This window comes from Podarcis gaigeae (genome assembly GCF_964106915.1).
Source record: "Podarcis gaigeae genome assembly, chromosome: 14".
Lineage (NCBI taxonomy): Eukaryota > Metazoa > Chordata > Lepidosauria > Squamata > Lacertidae > Podarcis > Podarcis gaigeae.
In genome coordinates, this window is record NC_139690.1 from 2832442 (window position 1) to 2856649 (window position 24208).

The window sequence follows — 24208 nt, forward strand, 5'->3', positions numbered from 1 at the left end:
GGAGTTGTAGTCCAGCAGCACCTGGAGGGCACCAGGCTAGGAAAGTCTGATTTAAGAGCATAAGAGCTTGCTAGATCAGCCAGTGGCCCATCTAGTCTGGCATCCTGTTATCACAGTGACCACTTAGATGCCTGTGAGAAACCCTCCAGCAAGATTCGAGCACAAGAACCTTCTCCCCTCCGGTGGCTTCCAGCACCTAGGATTCAGAAGGCAGAGCAGAGCCATCCATAGCCATCTCCTCCTCCATGAATTTGTCCAATCCTCTTCAAAGCCAACCAAGCTAATGGCCATCTAGTGTTCTCAGAGAGGGAGAAAAAGTTTTCTCTATTCACTTTTTCCCTGCCATGCATAACTTTATTACCTGAACCTTCACAATTTAGGCTGGAGTTGGAACGATATGTACCAAGAAGTATGTTCCAATAAAATCAGTGGGACCCGCTTCTTGTTTGCTGCAAGTTCAGAATGCTTTTCCAGTGGTACCATCCCTGAAGGTCTTTTTTTTTTTTAAACTTTTTCAAAACCTGTTGGGAACTGTGCAGTAAGTGATGTGAATGTGAAGCCTTAGGGTTAGCAGAGGCCTCCAGAGTGTGACCTGTTTATGGCGCTGAAAGTGGAGTGCAAGTGTTGATTTTCCACGGGGCTGTTTGAGAGCCTGCTAATGGGAGCTCTGAGCTCAGTCCTGAGAGATTTTGGTTTCACTGCTGCTCTGCCATAATTGTTGTCAGCAGTGATGCTAAAGCCCATTAATTCAAAAATTTCCATCCTTTATCTTGGACTGCTGACTCCTGGGAGATATTTCAAAGGTTAGATGCCAGTGCAGTTGCTGTGGACAAGGGTGCCTTCTGGCAGTACACCAGGATGTAGGAAACATTTCATTTGAATTGGAAGTAGAAATGAACGGATCAGCCTCTTTCTAGTCTAGGTCACTTTTGTGTGTGCTCAGCCACAAGTCTGTTTTGTTGTTTTTTGTAGATTGTTTTTAAATATAAAAATTACACTTAAATCATGCATACTATCCCCAAAAATGTACTTCCTGAATGCATTCTGTCTCTAAAATATGCTTGTTTTGTTTTTCAGGGCTTTTCACTTAATTTCCACCTACAATACACATTATACTTATATTTTATATACAGGTGAAACTCGAAAAATTAGAATATCGTGGAAAAATTCATTTATTTCAGTAATTCAACTTAAAAGGTGAAACTAATGTATGAGATAGACTCATGAGATGCAAAGTGAGATATATGTCAAGCCTTTATTTGTTATAATTGTGATGATTATACACATTTTGTGTGTGCATTATTTTGAACTGAAATTATACTGCAAAATTCAGAGAACTGCAAGATCCGATTAATAGCTGCATTCCAATCTACATTTAAGTCTGCTGAATCAGTTGGGTTCACTTTATGATGCAGATCAAACCAATTTTTCTCCATTTATAATTAACAGTTCACTTTAATTCTGAGGGGAAAACTTTGAAGGACAGGGTTGGGCATTCTATCCAAAAATGATTTGGTTAATTGAATGGTCAAATATTGGGGAAATGATGGTCAAGCATGCTTAAAGCATTGATATTATTAGGACAAGGAAAATAGGCTTTGATTATCAACAGGTTTGATAGTTTTGCCAGTTACAAAAGCAGACCAGCAAAGTGCTGTTGTGAAATTTAAACTAGAGAGGGAGAGAGAGGGTTGTGACCAGCTAAGCTACTCAGAATAGATTGGCTGAAATCAATAGACCCAAGTTAGCCATGGCTGTTAATTTCAATGAGCCTACTCTGAGTATGAATAATATAGAGAGAGCTGTTTTCAACTAAGTCAAAAACAGAGTAGACTTATTGTTTATTTGTACTTTAGTATGTCTATCAGTTAGTTGAGCTGTGATTTTTAACTTTTGTATTCTTTTTACTGCATGATTGTTGTAAACTGTGCTGGTATATTTTTGTGAATAGCATTTTATAAATATTATTTCTATATCCCTTTTTAAAGCCTTATATAGTTTAGGTCTAGGATACGTGAAGGACCATATTCTCCCATATGAACCTGCCTGGGCTGTGAGATCTTCAGGGGAGGCCTTTCTCCTAGTCCTGTCACCCTCACAGGCATGTTTGGTGGGGACTCAGGAGAGAGCCTTCTCAGTGGTTGCTCCCAGACTCTGGAACTCCTTTCCTGGAGGAGCCTGACTGGCTCCCTCCTTGCTGTCCTTCTGCCGGCAGGTGAAGACTGTTCTCTTCTGACAGGCTTTAGGGAACTAACTGCCTTTAAGGAGAGAGCTTAAAATTTAAATGGTCACTAGTCTGCCATGGAAATCTGAGCTTTTTTCCCCTCTGGCCATATCAAGTTTTTGTGTCATTTTTCCAGAAAGTGCTAAATATATAAATAAAATCACTGGTGCATACTTGTTTTAAAATTTGGTCAGTTTACATCAACTGATTTCAGTGTGTCTGCTTGATTCTATGATTCTTTTACGAATTTAGTATAAATTTTGACAATGTGGAGGCAGGTGTCAGGGTATATTATTCTCTGACATTTGTCTTGAAACAAAAGGGTTTGTGATTCTATATTTCAATCAATTGGTTGATAAAATTAAATAAAAACAGAAATAAAGCAAAGTAACAGAAACTATTAAAAACAAAAACTTACATCCGTTTTTGAAAGCAGCTGTGCTGACTGGGCAGCAGGCCAATTCTTTAAGTGTTATGGCTTCATAAAATATTTGACTGCTGTCAGTTGAAAGTATTTTATCACTTGGCTAAATGGCAGGCCATCTCTGGAGAAGGAGGCGAAACCTTCAGAATGCAGAAGCATTTGTTATCCGAAAGGGTTCTCCCAAAGGCTTCTGCATAAAAGGCTGCTCTGCATATACATACAAGAGGGTGGTTAAAACATCAGATAGCCATGAAAATGTGATAAAGTGCTGTTTTGCAGAATGGTCTTGCAAGGTCGGCCCGTGTTGTGCCGGGGGGTGAGAAGACTCTTACTTGCCTGGCATCTCTTCAGTTGTAGGAATAGGAAGTGTGAAATTCGGAGAAGAGGGAGAAGACACAGACTTCCACACACTCCAGCATTCTTTGCCTGCTGTCTTGCTCTCCTTTCTTTTTTAAATATGACCTTACACTTTCAGCTAGAGCGCTTATTTAATTGAGAGTATGTAGCTGCCCTGCCTTCTCTTGAACTGCCTCACCCTGTCATTTCACCTTCCTGAAAGCAATGCTGCATTACAGGATTATCAACCCTGGGACCGTTATCGTAACAGTAATAACAGCCTCTCCTAGCTATGTGAGCAAATTTAATTAACTGCAGAGAGAAATTCTCTGCTCTTCTCTGACTTGGCTGTCATCCAGAAATCTACATTAATGCAGTAACATTTCGGTAATAAGGGATAGCTTGTGCAAAAGTTGCAGGCAGACACTGCAGAACACCCTCCACAGACGAGCCTGTGCTGGGAGTTTATAATTTGGGTGGTGGCACCTGTAGGGTGATTTTCAACACTCTGTGCTGTGCTTCAACTCCTCTAGCCCCTGAGTCCAAATCTCTGCTCTGTTTGCCAGCCCTCATCCATTCCCTGAAAAGCTGCTGAAAATTTATGAATGTTGAGGTGTTAGGAAACAAATAGGGAAGTGAGTTTTCTGACACGCTTTTTCTTGGGTGACTGCCATAAACTTCCAGCACAATGATTGTTGAAATTCTGGAATTTGTGCGGCTCCAGAGCATGAAAGCTAATCTCTTGCAGGGCAGCGAATTCTCTAACACACCTCTGCTTTGTAAAACAGTTTGATATAAATGTATTATTGTAGCATTTTTTAATCTCTACATGTTTTTCTACAACAAGGGCTGCCAGGCATGTATTTACCTTTTAGCAGGTTGCCATTAATAATAGCCTGTCCTGTTTAATACACCCAGATGCTTAAGTGATTTCAAACAAATCTGGAAGTAATTTTTTTTGCTCTTTACATCTTAGTTTAGCTGTTCTGATTCTGAACCTTCAGTGAGGTTTCACGTGTGCCCATGCACCCACCTAGCCACCGCATTCATGTGGGTTTGTAAGAGAGAATGCAAACATGTGTTTGGATGTCATAGCTCAAGTGGCGGCTGGCAACCATTGGAACTGGCGGGGTAATGGGCAAGGCAGCTAATGCGAGAGAGAGAGAGCTGGGGGTCCCTGGAGACAGAGTCTACTGTTTCTGGCTTTCTGCCCATCTCTCCCCTAAAAACCTAAGCAATGGGCACCTAAGTGATGATCGATGCTAAAGAGAAATGCTGGAATGGAACTGTTGTATGAGTCATGTGATTTTTTTCCAGTTCTGCTCATGCCAACAGAAATGGATGGCGTGTCCTACAAGAGGAAATGTATTAATATGGCTCTGGGGGACACAGGACTGATGGGATAAAGATCTGGGTTTGGGATTGCAAATAAATAATGGTACAACTCTGCCCCACCTTGCTCTAGTGACTGGCCTCCCCCGAGTGGTAAAGTGCAAGCTCTGCATGCAGAAAGTCCCAAGTTCAGGCCCTACTCTTTCAAAGTATTGCTGTGAAAGATCCCTGCCTGAAATCCTTGAAAGCCCCTTTTCCTCAGAATCAACAAAACTAAGCTAGATGGACCAGTGATATAAAAAGTTCAGTATTTTTATGCCAATGTCTATATAAGGATTTGTATGCATAAAGAAAACAAAAGCAACAAAGAGGGGGGTGGGACCCCAGCCAAATATATTTATGCAATTCTGTCCCATGGTTACATAATCAAAAAAGTTGTTACTGTGTGATGTCGTATTTTAATTTTACTACTTTTGAGGGGCGTTGTCCAGAGTGGCTGGGGCATATAATAATAATAATAATTATTATTAGTAGTAGTAGTAGTAGTAGTAGTAGGGCACCATGTTGGCTGCCCCCCCCTTTACTCTTACTGCATTTTCTCTGGTGGTCTAGATGGGACCAACTACAATTGCTAATTTCAATGGCAGACATACCCTTTGCCTTTCAGTTAACCCTTCTGGCATAATTTCAGGTGCTGCTCTCTGGACTGATCGGAGTTGTCTCATGGAAAAGGCCTCTCTCTCTTGTGGTAAGTAAAAATTATTTTGTCTAGATAAAATAAAGGATGTCAATCTTTGCATGGTGCATAACTAATTTGTGGTATTCATAGTCCCATTAAATGATCTTGTCATTTGAAAGGCGATGAGTCAGATTCATGGAGGATAATCCAGATGGGTCAGTCAGTGATTATTTGTTGCATTAGCTAAATGGATCCCTCATGGAGTCCTAGAGGTGGAGCAGGAGTGGAGAACCTGTGATCATCTAGATGTTGCTGGACTACAACTCCCAACATCCCTGACCACAGGCCATATTGGCTGGGACTTTGGGAGTTCAGCAACATCTGGAGGGGTCACTGGCTTCTCACCCTTGAGTGAGAAGGCACCTGGATCATACATGGTACAGGCTGTGCAGAGTTAGAATATCCTCAACAGATGGCTCCCCAGTCTTCACTTGAAGACCTCCAGTGAGGGAGAGCCCACCATTGCTCTAGGTCAGGGATGCAGAACCAGATCTCATTGGAATGCAGCTCCCATCATCCCTGAGCATTGGCCATGCTATCTGGGGCTGATGGGATCCAGAAACATCTGGAAGGCCACATGAACTCTATCCTGGCACTGGGCAATTGATTGCATTGTCAAATTGCTCCTACCAACAATACCTTACTTCTACTTTTCAATCAAATTTTACCTTCTTGTAATTTAATCCCATTATATGTATTCATCCCTCTGGGGCAGCAGCCGAGAACAAGTCTTTGTTCTGTTTTGTGTGACAGCCCTTCAGAGATTTGAAGCGTGTCTGATGTTCAGAGGCAGAGGACACGAAATCCCAGCAACCACGGGAGAGAGTTGTCCCATTCTTCTGTGCTTCCCAGAACCATCTGGTTGGCCACCGTGAAAATTAGGATTGTGGACAAGATGGACCTTTGGTCTGATTCACCTGGGCTCTTCATATGTACTTCTGAATCACGCCATCTGAATATTAGCAACTTTTAAATCAAGTCTGAACCCCACCTTTGGACTTTGTCAGTTTCTTTTCGGAAAAAAATCCAGTTAAATCCTCTCTTTTTGGGGTAGCATCATTAGCTGCCTGCCAACATCTTCCTAAAAACCAGCTTTGTTAAGCAAGATGCCAATTAAGGACTAAACACTTCTTGTTAGGCATGTTCATTAAACAGCCAGTGAAAAGATAAGGGAAGCGGCTCTTGTCTTTCACACAATTAATTTGGTATAAATTCACAGACATTAATGGAATGGTTCTGTGAGGAATATCTCTGCCAAAGGTGTTTATATACTGAGATTGCAATGTTAATTGAAATGAATGCTATTCATTAATGAACTAAATAGGAAGAAGGATATTTTGAAAACCACTTTCCAGCAAAGGGGAAAAAACCCAAGCAAAATGCTTTTCTGCCTTTTACCTCCTTTAAATTGTGTACCTTCTCTGTACTTCCAACTCCCACTTCACATTCAGCTAAGAGTTTGTGATAGTTTGTGCCCTGTGCTCAAATACTGATGGATCCAGACAGTTGTTAATGTCTTCACTGTGGAGGCCAGTTTGCTGAGGAATTCATATACCATTTAGTAGTTTTCCCTTAATCCAAGGCAGGCCGTAGCCTCTGCTGAATAATTTATCTTGCTTCAGCTTGTTGAGGAAGCCCTCTGTTGTGCAACACTGAAACTCATCTGCCCCCTAGTGCATGTGCCCTTGTCCCTACTGGACAGAGAATATTGGGTACAGTCCTAAAATTTGACACCGGGGCAACCAGCAGGTCAAGGGAAAGGGTTCTAACTCAGTCGCCTTTCATTGTTTTCTATGGAGATGCATCTAGTTGCGTGAGCCCCACTCCCTCGATACAGGGGTGCCTTTCTTTTCAGCCCCATCCCAGGGCTTATGCCCTGTTGTAGGGATAGGGGAGAAATTAGATTCAGTTCATGTTTAAAGGCTAGTCTATCTGAGTCATAGTTTCTAAAACAATTATTCTTCTAAATTTATCTGAATTTTGCAATACAGTCCACAATAATGTAAGTGTGCACAAAAGCATCTATTTTAGTATTTTAAGAATGCAAAAATTTGTATGTGAGGAGCATTTTACAGTAAAATTTTGATTAATTTATTTGAGGATTTTTAAAAAAATCACAAATTGATGTGGAAATGTAGAGAACTGAATTTGAGATTTGAAAAATGAGAAACCCAAAATGAATAGATTCCTGCCCTGTTGTTAACCACCTTTATGATTCTTGTGACGTGAGAAACAGCTTGTTTTCTTTCTGAAGGAATTGAACTCCAGGGCCCTTACCTTCCACTGCGCTCTCTGGCAGAATACATTTCACCCTGTGCAACATGAAATTACCATAGAATGCCAAGATCCTTTTTAATTTGCCTGGTCAGCATTTTTGTACTTGCTGGGTCTGAACTGATATGCTATAAAATCTTAAGACTTCAGTAATGCATTCAGTTGCGCATCAGTCTATTGATTGCAGCAGGACTGGAAGGATGAAGAAGCAAACACAGGATTGGGGCCAAATACTTCCCCCCTGTTTATTTATTTAAACGTTTTATGTCTCACCTGCTGATCCTATGAGGATCCTACAGAGTCAGATTCAACAAAAGCAACTCATTATCTAAATGGGCATGTCCTCGCCAGCCTTTGAAAGATGCCAAGTGGGGTGAGGCTGGCAGCCTTGCTAGGCAAAGAGTTCCAACACAGAGAAGGCCCTACAGCCACCATAGAATCCTAGACTCGTGCTGGAAGGGATCCCGAGGGTCATCTAGTCCAACCCCCTGCAATGAAGGAATCTCAACTAACGCTTGGTCATCCAAGCTTGCTTGAAAGCATCCAAGGAAGGAGAGTCCACCACTTTCCAAAGCAGTTCGCTCCCCTGTCAAACAGCTCTTGCTGTCAGAAAGGCCTTCCTGATGTTTAGTCAGACTCTCCTTTCTTGTGCTCCATGTAAGCAGAATCTGCTTCCAATCTAATTAAGGTTCTCCTCCACTAAAAAAACCCCTCTAATTAAAAACATGCTGGACGCTAACCCGTATACCACTCTGGCTGACCTAGCTGACTCTGCCTATTGTTGGCTCTGGCTCCATCTACTGTTGGTCTTCCTGCCTTATATACCAGTCTCAGATGAAGCCCCAGAAGAAGCAGGAGAACCTGGATGTGTCTAGAGTCCTGGATGGACGTGGCTAGTGGAGCCTGTTTTGACTTGGCAGACCAGAAATTCTGTAGGCTTGTTCAGAGGGTTTGCTCTGGCTGGTCACCCACTTCTTCAGCTAGCTAGAAGATGGAAGGACACTTCAGGCTTCAGACCAAGTTGTTCTGTGAGCACGAGTCCTGGTGTTTTAAAATCTGTGTAGCAGGAAGGAAAGAGGGAAATGTCATGTTCCCTATTGCAGCAGTTTCACGGTTAGGAGTAGAGCCTCTGCTGGATCTTCCTTCCCTTGTAGGCAGCTGCTGCAGACATGGAGGAAGCCAGTTTCAACCCGCATTTCTTTAAAAAATAACCTGTCAAGATTTTTTGGGAGGGGTTAAATATAAAATAAACTTCTGTTCACCACCTTAAGAGAACGTCAGCATTTTTCTTCATATCCTTTTTAGCCTCTGAAGGGATAAACTCTCAGAATTGGCACGTGCCATATCATTTGGATGGAACAGAACCCTCAAGGTGCAATTGGAAAATGAGTTTTCTGAATCAGTTATGATCACTGACACATTTTTATGCTAATTATTAACTTCTGAGTCACCCATATTTTTTCAGGGCGGGGAGGGAGAGAGAGAGGACCCTCAATGGAATTGTTAAAGCTGTGGCAGAGGTTACTATAGAGAGAATGTGTTCCTCTCTACATGAAGTTGAAAAGGTCTTCCACTAAGTTTAACAGGTGAGCTATGTCACCTGTGAGAGCAGGGCCTACCACGGGGTGGCTATCACTCCCTCTTCTAGGAGCAAATGCCATAGCTTTTGCACTGCGCAAAGAAGTATGTTTTCTTTGCTCTGTTCTGAATCTCTGTGAGAGTCAAAGCTAGAAGCCCCAGCCACCTCTGGCTTCTTTCCGCACCTGTGTAGACTTTAGAGTGGGGGAAAGTTGTGGACTGGACTCCTTCATCGTGGCCTGTGGCTTCTGAGATTACTCAATTACTGTGAGAAGGAGCAAACACTACCCCACCCAGTTGCACAATAATGTTTTCCTGGCTCATCTTCGCTCCAGTTCACACACGGCCTCAGCGAGTAGGTGCTACACCCTGTGGTGGGCAGGAGCAAATGTTGTGCATAGCATGTGAAGGACCTTGAGACAGGAACTGGGATCAAATTGTGTCAAATGGGCCGGGGGAATGAGGCATCTCCCTTTGGAGGCTCACTTTCATGCCACACTGCATGCCCATACAGTGGCAGCAATGATGTAGTTTCTGTGTTGCTCAGGCCATCTATGAATTGGACCTGAGGGCTGAATAACTAGGTGTGCAGCAGGGATTAGGAACCTCAGGCCCATGAGCCAAACTTAGCCCTCTTCATCCAGCCTCAGACCACCCCTCACCTGCCCTCCTGAAGTGCTGTTGTCTGTCTGGAATATGTCTCTGAAGCACTGGTCACTAGATTGTCCACAGAGGTCTGTCCTGGAAGAATGCAGCCCATTGCCTGGAAAAGGCTTATCACTCCTAGTGTGCATCATACATGTGTGAATCAGCTCTTTGTTGCCATGAGGTTGGTCAGTTCCATACAGTACTAGACAGTACTAGACAGAGGCTTATCACTCCTGGTTCTCTGTTTCACAAGCACCTACCTCGTTCATTTGTTACACTTTCAAGATGTGCTTTGACACGGAAATAAAAGAAACTCAGGTGCACACCTAAAAGCGTAATGTTTGAAACAGCACTTTGTCACCCCAAACACTTTGCTGCTTGGGTTTGTTTGGGATTAGCTCTTGCAGTGCAGAAAGCAATCAGTCCATCAAAAAAATAAAATAAATAGTTGCCACTTTGAGAGATTAAGCAGTGAAAGAAGCAGTTCTAATTGATTGGTTTGCAACCATGTGCATGTTCATTTCCCCCTGGCTGAGTAGCAAATATTGTGTTACTTATGGACTTGCATGTCTAGCTCGTGATTATTATTTTCAAAACTCACTCTAATGCTTGACAAACCCTATCATCTCCCTGCATAAAGGGCCATCTGCATGCTAATGTGTTTTATTGCCTCTGAGTTGCTCATACTGTAAATATTCAAATAGGTAGGCAATGTTTCTCTTCTTTTCTCTCCTGGTATTCTACAACCAGACAGGCTGGATGTAGGTGGTGGCAGAGCTAAAACACTTGCAAAGCAATGGAGGTCCTGCCTTTCTGGCTCCCAGTAAACATCTGCTTGGCCACTTTCCAATGATGTCATAGGAGTCAACTCCTAGGGGCTGAGGTCCCTTTGGCCTCCCCATAAAATATTTGAGGGGGTTGCAAGGAGAGAAAATTGTAATTATTGGGACATATGCACCAAATGCGAGAAAATCAGAATTTTATAAGGAATTAGAAGAGAAAATGTTTGAGTTGATGGATCAAAAATAATCCTAATGGAGTAGTCTCACCTGATACGGACAAATCAACAAAGAAATTGGGCTCGTAAGGGAGGAAAAAACCTAGAATAAAATATGAACTATTAACAGATGCAAAACAAAGAGGGGGATTTTCACTGCCAGATTTGAAATTATAATATGAGGCGTCCTGTCTTTGCTGGTTTCCGGAGTGGATACAATTAAAGAATATGGATGTATTAGATTTAGAAGGACATGACAATAGATTTGGTTGACATGCTTACCTATGGTATGACCTAAAGGTTCATAAGGGGTTCCTGAATCACATTGTAAGGAAATGAATTTATGAAATATGGGGGGAAATATAAGAATTTATTAGAGAATAAAACACCATGGTGGCTTTCCCCATTGGAAGCGATATCTGTGAAAAAAGTAAATACGGAAGACAACTGCGTTACTTATAAAGATCTGTTAACAGAGGCGAAAAATAAATTGAAGGTAAAAAACTATGGAGAAATAAAGAACCTATTACCAGATTAGTTACATCACCACCAACTAAACGACATATTCAAAAGTGATAAGGAGAAAGATTTTGGGAAGGAATTCTCAAAGTTTGAAAAAGAATTATTGGAAAATAATGAGAAATTATTATCAAGAATGTATAAGCTACTGTTGGAATGGGAGACGAAAGAGGAGGAGATTAAAGATGGGCAAAAATAGGCAAAGGATTTGGGACATAATCTACCACTTGAGTCATGGGGAAAGCTGTGGAAAGAGGATTTGAAATTCACAGTGTGTAGTTCATTGAAAGAAAATTACAGTGATACCTCTGGCTGCGCATGGGATCTGTTCTGGAGCTGCGGTAGGATCCCAAGGAATTCGCAACTGGAGGTGCCTGTTCTGTGCATGTGCGTGCGGTGCGTAGAGTGCTTCTGTGCATGTTTCCGGGTTTGTCGCATGCGTAACCCGAAGGATACGTATCCAGAGGTACCACTGTATATGAAAATGATGTATCGTTGGTATCTAACTCTGGTAAAGATTGCAAAGATGTATAAAAAATCCTCCAAAATATTTTGGAAATGTAAAGATAATGAAGGTTCATTTATACATATGTGGTGGACTTGTAAAAAGGCAAAGAACTTCTAGGAAATGATATATAATGAATTTTTAAAAAACGTTTAAGATAACTTTTCATAAAAAAACTAGAAGCCTTTTTGCTTGGAATAATGGGGGAAGAAATACCAAAGAACCTAAAGAGACTATTTATGTCTGCCACCATGGCTGCCAGAATGTTATTTGCCCAAAAGTGGAAAGAAGAAGGTGTCCCAACAAAGGAAGAATGGATAACTAGTATGATAAAAGGTAAAGGTACCCCTGCCCGTACGGGCCAGTCGTGTCCGACTCTAGACTTGTGCACCCATCTCGCTTAAGAGGCCGGGGGCCAGTGCTGTCTGAGGACACTTCCGGGTCATGTGGCCAGCGTGACGAAGCTGCTCTGGCCAGCCAGCACCAGCGCAACACACGGAAACGCCATTTACCTTCCTGCTATAAAGCGGTACCTGATTATCTACTTGCACTTTAGGGGTGCTTTTGAACTGCTAGGTGGGCAGGAGCTGGGACCAAAGGACGGGAGCTCACCCCGCCACGGGGATTCGAACCGCTGACCATGCGATTGGCAAGCCCTAGGCGCTGAGGTTTTACCCACAACGCCACCCGCGTCCCAACTAGTAGGATAGACTATGTCAAAAAAGTCAAAATGTACCGTGAAGATCAGGCATCAAGACGAGAAGAAGTTTATGCAAGAATGGGAAAAAAATAATAGATTACATTAAGGAACACTGTAAATATGTTAAAACATTAGGAGGGTTGATGTAGTATTTGTGAAGTATTTTAATAATTTAGTTAAAAATTAAGAATTGAAAATTAATTGGAAAAAGTAATTATATGTGTCAGGACTGCCGCTAGGTCCCAGCTCACAGAGGACCAACGCCCCGTGGATATTATATACAAAAGTCTTTATTGAAGTTTAGTTTCCATTTCCAAGCTCTGGGCGCGCAGGCCCACGTCTTAACGCTAGACCGGCTAAGTCCCCTCTGACTCACTGCTCCACCCACACCAGTTTAAGATTCTAGCCCGGCTCCACCTCTTGCGCTGCTCTTTCCTGCGTTGGGTCCTTCTGCCCTCTGGGGTTCCCTCCTTCCTGGACTCCTCTGACGCGGAGCCTCCTGAGTCTTGCCCCTCCCTCCGGCGGGCTTTAGGACCTGGCTCCCTTCCCGGGCTCCCCGCTGTGCCGCGCTCCTGTACATTTGAACTTGGCGCGCGCGCCCAGCCGGTGACTTTCCTTCTGACCGTTTCCCCGCTTCCTGATGTGGGTGTTGCCAAACCTGACTCCTCTCCTCCCTCTGGTGGTGAGGACACTGGTCCCGACTCCTGGGACTCCCCCTCCCCACTGCGCTCTGGTGGAGACGCTGGCCCTGATCTCCAGCTGCTGTTCAGGGACTCCCCGCTGGCCCCTCCCTCTTGAGGTTTCTCCCTTGGAATCTCCCTTGCTCTGGCCACCGGCGCTCCCTTCTGTGAGTCCTCCGATTCGCTAGAGAGGCTTGTGGAATAACTCTGGCCACTGTCACTGCCTGCGCCCCCCTCGTACTCCTCCTCCTCACTCTCCATTTGCTCCCCCTCCTGTGTCTCTCCTTCTGAACCCCTGACATCCATCCCCCCCTCGAAGCCCCCCCTTCCCCCCTCCCCCTCTTCCGGTGCGGGTTCCGGGTGCTCCATTGTTGTAGGGGTGAGTCCAGGATACAGCTCGTCCCCTGAGGCTTGCAACCATCAAGATAAGTCCGGGAAGTCCCCCATGGGCTCGTCGACGACGACCTCCTCCGCTTCCATCTCCTGCGCGGTGTGCTCGAAATCTGAGCTCGACCCCAAATCAACCAAGAGCCCTCCTCCCCCTGTTGCTTGATGGGGGTCCACCTCCCAGGGCCCCTTCGGCATGTCTCTGCGCCAGCCCACTTCGGGTTGGTCCTCCCACCAATAAGATCCCCCCGTGCCAAAACCTGAAAGCGATCCCTCCGGGGAGCTGTCTCCCGGAGCCGAGTCCTCAGCTGACGAGAAACCCCGGAAAGTGCTGGCCGAGAGTGTGGGTGTGAACAAACAATCCTCGAAAAAGCCCGCCGGCATAGGCTTGTGCGGGAAAAGTGTGTGGAATTCTTCCTTGAGCAACTGCTCTTCCACTGCGTAATCCGGCACCCACCTGTTGGCGCTGGCCGGGGTGTCCTCTGTGGCGAGAAGATATTCAATCCCGTCCTCCCCCCACCTTGAGTCTAAAATCTCAGTGGCTTCATTAAGTGGCTCCCCTTTCGGTGACCCCCCTTTTTTGGGCGCTTCCCTGAGCGGGTCTGGCGCCTTCCCCGGTGCTTGAAACCTGTGGGGCTCTCTGTAGGGCGTGAGCACTGATCTATGAAAGACCGGGTGCATTCTGGAACCCTCCGGGAGTGTCAACCGGAAGGCCACTGGGTTGATCTGCGCCTCTACTTGGTAAGGCCCTAGCTGCTTGTGCCCTAGTTTCTTCTTGGCTAACGATCTGGCTGGAACTGCTTGTGCTGCCAACCAGACCCAGTCTCCCACCTGGATGTCCTCCCCAACCCTCCTGTGTCGATCTGCCTGCACTTTGTAAGCCTGTTTTGCCAACTCTAACTGCCTCCTGAGCTGCTCGTGGATCTCCTGCAACTCCGCTGCCACGTCCTCTGCTCCCTGTGGCTCCCCCTCCCGCACTGTGTCCAGACCCGGGAAGGTTCTGGGATGCCTCCCGTAGTTGGCGAAAAATGGTGTCACCCCCGTGGACCCGTGCTTCGTGTTGTTGTAGGCAAACTCGGCCAACGGTAGATAGTCCACCCAGGTCGATGGCTGCTGGTTCGCGTAGCATCTCAGGTACTGCTGCATGATGGCGTTGACCCTTTCCGCCTGCCCGTTAGTTTGCGGGTGTCTCGCCGACGCCAGGCTGACCTTGACGTTCAGGAATCCCATCAGCTTTTGCCAGAAGTTGGAGATGAACTGGCGCCCCCGGTCGGACAAAATAGACCGTGGTAGGCCGTGCACCTTGAACACGTGGTCTATGAACATCTTAGCGGTCTGCTCGGCCGTGGCCACCTTCGCGCACGGAATGAAGTGGGCCATCTTGGTGAACAGGTCCACTACCACGAGCACTGCCGTCTTGCCCCTTGAGCTGGGTAGATCTGTGACAAAGTCCAGGGCCACCCTCTCCCACGGTACGAACGGTGTCTGTAGCGGTTCCAACAGGCCCGCCGGCGGCTGGTGCACAGGCTTAGCCCTTTGGCAGGTGTCGCACCTATTGACATAGTCCGCGACATCCCCCCGCATCTTAGGCCACCAAAAGTCTCTGGCTACTAAGTCCACCGTCTTCTCCTTGCCGAAGTGCCCCGCGCTGGGCGCGTCGTGCAGCTGTTGCAGGACCTTCGCGCGGAGGCTGTCTCCTGGTACGTAGAGGACTCCCTTGCGTAGGAGCAGGCCGTCGCGCACTTGGAATTCGTCGCCCCTCGCCTTGCCACTGCACACCTCCTCCATCTTGGCTCAGGCGAACGAGTCCGTTTGCAGCGCGCGGCGCACCACGTCCAGGTCCACCGTGGCTGACGCGCATGCCCACGCCTGTGGTGTGAAAATGTGCTTGGCCGCCGGCGGTGCCTCTGCCTCCAGATACTGCGGTTTTCTGGACAGCGCGTCCGCCAAGACGTTGCTGTTTCCTGGGATGTACTCAATTCTGAAGTCGAAATCTGCAAAGAACTCTGCCCAGCGGATGTGTCGCTGGTTCAGGAACCTCGCCGTGCGCCAGTACTCCAAGTTCTTATGGTCTGTGCGGACCTGCACCGTGTGCTTGGCTCCGACGAGGAAGTGACGCCACGCCTTGAAGGCTGCATGTATGGCCAGCAACTCCCTGTCCCAAATGGTGTAGTTCTGCTCCGCTTTGCTGAGTTTTCTGGAGTAGAAAGCGCACGGCCTCCAGTCCCCCTGGTGGTCTTGCTGCAACAGAACGGCTCCCACGGCCCTGTCTGAGGCGTCCGTCTCCACTCTCATGGGCCTGCTGGGATTTACGTGCAGTAGGTTCTCCTCGGAAGCGAAGAGCTGCTTGAGCTTCTGAAAGGACTGCTCTGCCTGCTCCGTCCAGATTAACCTCTTCTTCTTGGAACTGAGGGTGTCGGTGATGGCCGCTGTCTGCATGGCGAAACCCTTGATGAACTTGCGATAAAAGTTGGCAAAACCGACAAACCTCTGTACTTCCTTCCTATTGCGTGGGCTCTTCCAGTCCAGTACTGCACGTACCTTGGCACCGTCCATAGCCAGTCCCTTGTCGGACAGTTTGTAGCCCAAGAAATCCACCTCCGTCTTGTCGAACTGGCACTTCTCCAGCTTGGCGTACAGCCTGTGCTCCCGCAGCCTCTGCAGAACTTCCCTAACATCTCTCTCGTGAGCCTCCAGCGATTCCGAGAAGATTAGGATGTCATCCAGGAAGCAGACGCACTTCTTGTAGAGGAGACCCGCCAAGACATGATGCATGAAGGCTTGAAAGCAGTGGGAACCATTTTTTAATCCAAAAGGCATAACTCTGTATTCATAAGTGCCCAGCGGCGTAAACATGGTTGTTTTCCACTCGTCGCCTTCCCGTACGCGAATGAGATTGTACGCTCCGCGCAGATCCAACTTGGTAAAGATGCGACCCTTCCTCACCGTCGCCAGCAGGTCATCGATCTTGGGCATAGGGAAGGCTGAGGGCTTGGTCTTGAGGTTCAAGAAGCGGAAATCAACGACCAGCCTCTTCTGGGGCGTATCCCTCTTCTTTACAAAGAACACGGGACTGCCTCCTGCCGCCTTGGACTCCCGGATGAATCCCCGCTTCAGGTTGTGATCTATGAACTCCCTGAGCTCTTGCAATTCATCCTCAGACATGGAGTACAGTTTCCCCGTCGGGAGCGTCGCCCCGGGCAGGAGGTCGATCTTGCAGTCGTAGGGTCTGTGGGGAGGCAGCTTATCCGCCTCTTTCTCGCAGAAGACCTCCAAAAACTCCTTGTATTTGTTAGGCACCGCTTGCAACATGCCCAAGTTCAGCTGTGGTCCATCCTCGTGCCCCTCATCTTCCAAGTCCGCCAGGATGCAGTGTTCTGCGCAGTAAGAGGAGCCGAAGGTCAGTTGCCGCTGGTACCAAGCTAATGCCGGGCTGTGCCTATCCAGCCAACTCATTCCCAACACTATGGGCGTGTCTGACAGGCGGGTGACGTTGAAGCTGATGACCTCACGGTGGTTTCCAATGCGCATCACCATTGGCGGCGTCTGCTGTAGCACTTGCCCTCCCAGTAGCTCCCTGCCGTCCACTGTGACGACTTTCAGAGGTACCGCCGCTGGCAGAAGGGCTATGCCATGTTGCTGGATGAACTGCATGTCTATAAAATCTGCATTGCTCCCCGAGTCGATGGTGATGGGAATTTCCACAAGTAGCCCATTGGGGAGCTGAAGGGATGCGGTGAGCTGCACTACTGGTTTGGGTGGGAGGGGGTCGGTGGGCTGTAAGATCCCTGGGGATTGCTTCACTGACTTGTCTGGCTGGTCCCCAGAGACGCCATCTCCAGCCAGACAGTGGAGTTTTCCTGCTTCGACTCCCTCTGCTGAATTGCGTCTGTTACTGTCGCTGCGGCTGCAGTATGCTTGTGAAACCGCTGGGGACACTCTTTTGCCATATGCTGAGCACTGTCGCAGATGTAGCACTTCCTGGTTCCTCTAGGAGGCTTCATCTTGACTGCTCCCGGAGTTAGGGCTCCGACTGTGGAGTGAGCCTTAGCACCACCTATCTCCATCGGCTCCTCTCCCCCTCCCAGCGGAGGCATGGATCGAGCGCGCGCCGCCTCCTTGGGGAAGGGAGGCAGTCCTCTCGCTGGCGTGCGTCCCAAATACCCTTCCTCCTTGCCCCAAGGGCGTCCTTCCAACCGAACCCCAATGGAGAGTGCCCGTTCCACCACGTCCTTGGTGGTTTGGGGTCTTCCCCCCCTTGCGATCTCGTCTTTCACAGCTCCGCTCAACCCCTCCCAGAACAGGTCTCTGACGGCAGGCGATTCTTTCTCCCAGGCTAGTACATTCACCAATCCGAAAAAACGTGAATGATATTGCCTCACAGTGGCTTTACCTTGTCTTAGTCCGTGAATCTCCCTCCTAGCGATATCCACATCAATCTCAGATAAAAAACACGCATCCATCACTTTAATGAAGGCAGCCGCATTTTGGAGGGCTGGATCCTTGTCTCTCCATAGATTGCGCAGCCACGATTTTGCCTCCCCCCGTAAATGCGAAATAATAAATCCCACTCTCTCTTCCTCATTTTTAAAGTCTTTGTCAAGCAGCTGCAATGCATAAATTACATCTGCTCTGAAGTTAGGATACTCCTGCAGGTCCCCATTGAAGTGAGATACCAGGCTCCCTCCTCTGTTTCCCAGCCCAATCCCTTCTGGTCTGGTGGCCGGTAGCCTCTGTGTACTTAGCACTTCTAACCTGGTTCGCAGATCCTGGCAGGCAGCAGCTGCTTCCTGTTCTTTCTTTCTGGAAGCCGCAATTTCTGCAGTCAACTGCGTCACTGCGTTTTGCAAACTCGCTATCCTCTCTTCGGTAGTCATTTCCCTGTTTTTCGTGAGCTCGCGAAGCACCAATCTTCACCCCTCGCTGCTTTCCCGCACTCCACGAGGTTGCAAAATTGGTGAAAAAAGGTGAGGGGACTTACTGTCAGGACTGCCGCTAGGTCCCAGCTCACAGAGGACCAACGCCCCGTGGATATTATATACAAAAGTCTTTATTGAAGTTTAGTTTCCATTTCCAAGCTCTGGGCGCGCAGGCCCACGTCTTAACGCTAGACCGGCTAAGTCCCCTCTGACTCACTGCTCTACCCACACCAGTTTAAGATTCTAGCCCGGCTCCACCTCTTGCGCTGCTCTTTCCTTCGCTGGGTCCTTCTGCCCTCTGGGGTTCCCTCCTTCCTGGACTCCTCTGACGCGGAGCCTCCTGAGTCTTGCCCCTCCCTCCGGCGGGCTTTAGGACCTGGCTCCCTTCCCGGGCTCCCCGCTGTGCCGCGCTCCTGTACATTTGAACTTGGCGCGCGCGCCCAGCCGGTGACTTTCCTTCTGACCGTTTCCCCGCTTCCTGATGTGGGTGTTGCCAAACCTGACTCCTCTCCTCCCTCTGGTGGTGAGGACACTGGTCCCGACTCCTGGGACTCCCCCTCCCCACTGCGCTCTGGTGGAGACGCTGGCCCTGATCTCCAGCTGCTGTTCAGGGACTCCCCGCTGGCCCCTCCCTCTTGAGGTTTCTCCCTTGGAATCTCCCTTGCTCTGGCCACCGGCGCTCCCTTCTGTGAGTCCTCCGATTCGCTAGAGAGGCTTGTGGAATAACTCTGGCCACTGTCACTGCCTGCGCCCCCCTTGTACTCCTCCTCCTCACTCTCCATTTGCTCCCCCTCCTGTGTCTCTCCTTCTGAACCCCTGACAATATGCAAGGGAAAGAAATGTGAAATTTGGAAACCAGGGGTGGGTGGGTGGAGGGAAGTCAGATAAGATGAATTTAGTGTTAAGATGAATGAAAAATGTTGTTGAATTAAAAAAAATATTGGGAAATAAAAATAATAATCAACTTTTTTTAGGGGGTCGGTCCCCCACCCCCAGTTGATGGGCATTGCCATTCAAATGGTGTGTGCGTGTCGTGTCATGTGATGGATTATGCAGGGCGGTGCTTACTTGAACCCCCCAATATTTGAGTCGTTGGCATCCCTGACTGATGTGGAGAAAGAGAAGAGGGAGGAGCCCCGGCCGCTAGTCCCTTCAGGGCTTGTGGCATCCAGTGAACGTAGAAGATCAGAACAGAGAAAAGAAAGTAGTTATTCACGCAGCACACAGTTAAAACTATGGCGCTCCCTCATACCAGATGCAGCAATGACTGCTTGGGGGCCTTTGAAAGAAGATGAGACAAATAGACGGAGTGTAAAGCTATCGCAGGTGGCGCTGTGGGTTAAAGCCTCAGCGCCTAGGACTTGCCGATCGAAAGGTCGGCGGTTCGAATACCTGCGGCGGGGTGCGCTCCCGCTGCTCGGTCCCAGCGCCTGCCAACCTAGCAGTTCGAAAGCACCTCCGGGTGCAAGTAGATAAATGGGGACCGCTTACCAGCGGGAAGGTAAACGGCGTTTCCGTGTGCGGCTCTGGCTCGCCAGAGCAGCGATGTCACGCTGGCCACGTGACCCGGAAGTGTCTCCGGACAGCGCTGGCCCCTGGCCTCTTGAGTGAGATGGGCGCACAACCCCAGAGTCTGTCAAGACTGGCCCGTACGGGCAGGGGTACCTTTACCTTTACCTTTTAAAGCTATCCATGGTAACTAAGCTGGATGCCTGATGTTCTCTCTCCCCGGCTGGAGGCCTCTGAATCCCTGTTTGCTGCAGGTTACAAATGGGGAGAGCGCTGTTGCCCTCAGGGCCTGCTTGCGTCTGGTTGGCTGCGCTGGAAACAAAGTCCTGAACTCCATGGGCCTTTGGTCTGATCCAGCAACAAGGCTCTTCTTACGTTCTTAGGGCAGCCAAAGCCCCAGCTCCGCATGAGGCCCCCGGGAAGAATCCTCTGTGCACCCCCGGTGCTACAGAGCTCACTCTCCAAAATGGCAGTTTGGCCCCTGGCTTCCCTTCCACCCACTCACACCCGCACTGGGAGGCTGCTTGTTGCCCCACCCAGAAGACTTCTTGAAGAAGCAGCTAGGGAAAGCAGTGCTACTGAACCTCAGGTACTGGGAGCCCCCGGAGGGTGGAGTGTTCTTGCGACCCAGGCCTGCCTGCTTGCAGGTCTCCTTTGGCGCCCCTGGTGAGCCATTGAGAGAACAGGAAGCTGAACCAGATGGGCCCCTTTGGCCGGATCCAGAAGGCTCTTCCTCGATTCTTAGATTTGTTTGTTTTCCATCTTTCCCCTGAACTCTGGGATTTATTTTCCCCTGATGTCAAAACAAGTTGATAGGAAAGTGAAGCTTAGCAAGCATTAAATATCACAAAGTTTCACGTGGGGGTTCCTCCCCCTCTTTTTTGCCACAAACAGTTTTTAAGCTGTCACAAAATGTCAACATCTTAGATACCAGAGTGTATCTTTGACACGGCACCATAATAAAATAAAGGAGACAAAAAAGAACCCTGTCTACAACTTGGGATTTGTGCCAAGCTGGATCTGTTTGTAATTTATCATGTGTTATCAATCATCTTTTTATGTGCCTCTAAGCTTTTATTTTACATACATAAATTTCATGCCCAAGCTGTGAAAAGGGGCAGTTTCTTTCTTCAAAGTTTGGTACTGGTTTAGTCCTTTGCTCTGTTTTGGAGGCAGCTCAGTTTTTAGTTCTAAGCCAAGCAGGTTTCTCTAGGAAGAACATTGATTGATTGCACTTCATGTTGTGTCTCTTAGCCCATGCTGTTAATTTGAGGTTCATTTCCCCACTGGAGTACCTAGCCAAGCATATCACGGTCCCAATAGCCATGATACTCAACAAGATAGCTCAGTCAGTAGAGCATGAGACTTTTCATATCAGGGTCATGGGTTCAAGTTGAGCAAAAAAAAAATCCTGCATTGCAAGACTAGATGACCCTCGTGGTCATCTAGGACCCTCCCTCCCAATTCTATGATTCTATGTTGGTATATTGAATTCAGAGCTTGAGAGAGTGGGGGACATGGCGACATGGGAGAGGACATTCTCCATGGTAGCACCAGAGTTGTGGATTTCCTTCCCTAGAGAGGTGCTACTGGCACCTTCGTTAAGTAGTTTCTGCTGCATACTGAAGATTCTCCTCTTTTCCCGGGCCTTTGGCACCTGAGTCACAACCACACCATAAATTTTAAATACAGGGATTCTCCCCAAGAATCCTGGTAATTGTAGTTTGTTAATGTGCTGGGAATAGTAGCACTATGAGGTGTAAACTGCAGTTCCTATGAGTCTGGGGGAAGCCAAGTGCTTTGAATAGGTTGTTTGGATGTGACCATATATTTTTAGGACCCACTTTAGTCGCTAGACTATTTTAAAATTGTGGTTTTTAAAATTGTTCTAATGTACCCTGGTGAAAGGGAGGTAAGCAATCAAGTAACAACAACAAAATTCATTTAGTTGATAACGCAAGAATGTTTGTTTGTTTGAAGGACTAACCAATGTTAGCAATGGAATATTTAGATGGTTGAATTGTGCTAAATTTATCTTCTAAATGTTTAGGACATCTCTCCCCCCCCCCCCTCGAAAAAGATATTATTTTAAATGAGCATACAGATTGCCCTAATGGACCACGTAAACTGACTATGTGTCCAAGAAATTGGCCTGGGAGCAGGGAGACATGGCTATAAATGACTACTACCCAGGGTGGCTACATGGCCTCCATAACTAGAGGCTGGTTGATGATCACCAGTGGAATGGGAGAGGGCTATTCAACTCCTGTCTTGCTTGGCCTCCATGAGAACACATTGCGGACTGGATGGGTGTTTGGTCTGATTCAGCTGGTCTCTTCTTAACACCCTGAAATGCAGAGAGAATCCCCTGTAGATCAAAAGTCTGAAAAACTGCTGCTGTCATCGCCTCCCCTTGAACTTGTCTCACCAGTTTCAACATTGGCATCTCCAGCTGATGCTAAAGTGATATGAGGCACTGGCCATGCAAGTCACTGAGAATCACTGTAATACTGGATGCCAGATAGATCTTAAATCTTTCATTAATTCCCAGCGACCTGTACCTACCGATGTGCAGGAGGCTGGGACTCATTACTTGTGGCAGGGAAAATTCCAAGGTGGCTGTTTCCATGCCTCATGTGAGGCTTACAGAACGTGCCTGTCTTTTTCCAGAGCCCTGTTTGTGTGAGAGAGGATGAATATACTGGTTAATTTCATGGAGACTTCAGGAAGGCCAAATCCAATCACTCCTGCCAGCTTATGTGGTCTAATCATTATTCTGGCACTTAGCACTTTGATTAAATCCATAGCTTGCAAAGTCATGCAATTTTCTTCTGATTCTCTCTCCCCCTACCCCAGTTTTATCATCTCTCATGACAGCATGTCTTAACTGTGGTTAGTTGAAATGAGCCAGCTTCAAAAACCTGAGCTTATTTCAGTCAACCATAGTTCAGATTAACCACAGTTTAGAGGTCAGACAGCATGCTAAACTGTGGTTAGTCTTCCCATCTCCCCCTGGTGGCTGCACAACTGTGGCTTATAAATGGTAACACTTCCTGCTGAGTCAGACAATTGGCCTGCTTATCCAGGGATGACTTTCCAATAACTTGGGCAATGTTTGCAAGTTAGCTGTGTGTGCCTGCTTGTTAAAATATTTGTGTCCTTCCAATCCTCCTTTTGCTCATCACCAGTAAAACTCTAAATTGCTGTACCCTGTAAACTGAGGCCGCAAATAGAATCTCAAATGCTGGTGAACACGGATGTATGAATTGCATCCCACTTTGTTCTTTGTAACTGTAGGTTTGTCTACCTGTCAGCTTGGTTGTTAAATATGGATGCAGGTAGCCTTCCCAAATGGGTAAGTTGCTTGCTGATGAATGCCCTTTCTCTCTCTCTCTCTCTCTCTCTCTCTCTCTCTCTCTCTGTGTGTGTGTGTGTGTGTGTTTGGCTTCCTGTGGTTCCCTTTGCTCAGGCTGCTTTGGGTCACCATCCATCTTCCCTCCCATGGCACTCTTTTCTTCCAGAGCTGCTGCAGGCTGTTTATCTTGCATTTCTTGTTCCACCTCCACCTCTTCTCCTGCTCCCCACCCTCTGGACTGACAAGACCACCTGCTAATCATGTAGTCTCGTTGGCTGGAATTTCCAGTGGCTGCAGACAGCTGTTTATACAAAGTGGAGGCAAGGATGTTTCTGGGGTGTTGCGCTCATCCCTTCCTGAAGGAGCGGGTCTTAATTACCCTTCAGCCAACTGTGATGCTCTTTGCTAGGTTCTCCTTGCATGGGGTCACCATGGTAACCCTGAATAGTAACAAGGGCACAACACACAAAAGCTGGAGCAGCCTGGCTGATAGGCTGATGTGACTCCTGAAAGCTACTGGAAATGTGCTCCATTTGCCTTTCCCCAGTCAGGTTCATCAGCAATTCCACCCCTACCCCTACCCCCTACCCCCTACCCCCATTCCCCAACTCCTTCTAAATTGCTCTTCCATTTCATTTCCTGCTTTGGGGAATCACAAGCCTACCTCATCTGCTGCATTTGGGTTTGGCAGCTTTTACACACACTCATATCCAAAACGCCTTCCCTGCTGCAAGACAAGTTTCCTTCAGTATTTCTTCTTCCTCCCTGGGAAATTTATGTTGGTCATTGGCATCTGTCCTGCACTGCTAGAGAATGCACTAGCAAATAAATTAATCTAGGTTTACAGTCTTTCACTTCCTTTCCTCTTTTTTATTTTGACATCCTTTTGAGGTCAGTAAGTAGCATTTCATAATATGTGATGCAGTCTTTATTTTCAATTCCCAGTCTGTGTGTGCACTATACAAAAATCATGACACGGGAAAAACCATGAAGCTCGCCAATGCCTCGACATAGTTCCATCCTTATTTCAGACATCATGATATATCAGTAAAACATGATGTTTAGCTGGTGATATATCGTGA

The 24208-nt window shown here is 47.3% G+C and overlaps 1 protein-coding gene across 2 annotated transcripts in view; it reads left to right on the top strand.

The window, feature by feature from the left end:
* The window catches only part of ENTREP2 (endosomal transmembrane epsin interactor 2), a 223224-nt gene that overhangs the window by 79729 nt on the left and 119287 nt on the right, over window positions 1-24208 (top strand). For both annotated transcript variants that reach the window (XM_083712199.1, XM_083712200.1), the window contains exon 2: window positions 5008-5064. In XM_083712199.1, coding sequence (XP_083568325.1) covers window positions 5008-5064 — 57 coding nt within the window. The remainder of the gene's footprint in view (window positions 1-5007; window positions 5065-24208) is intronic.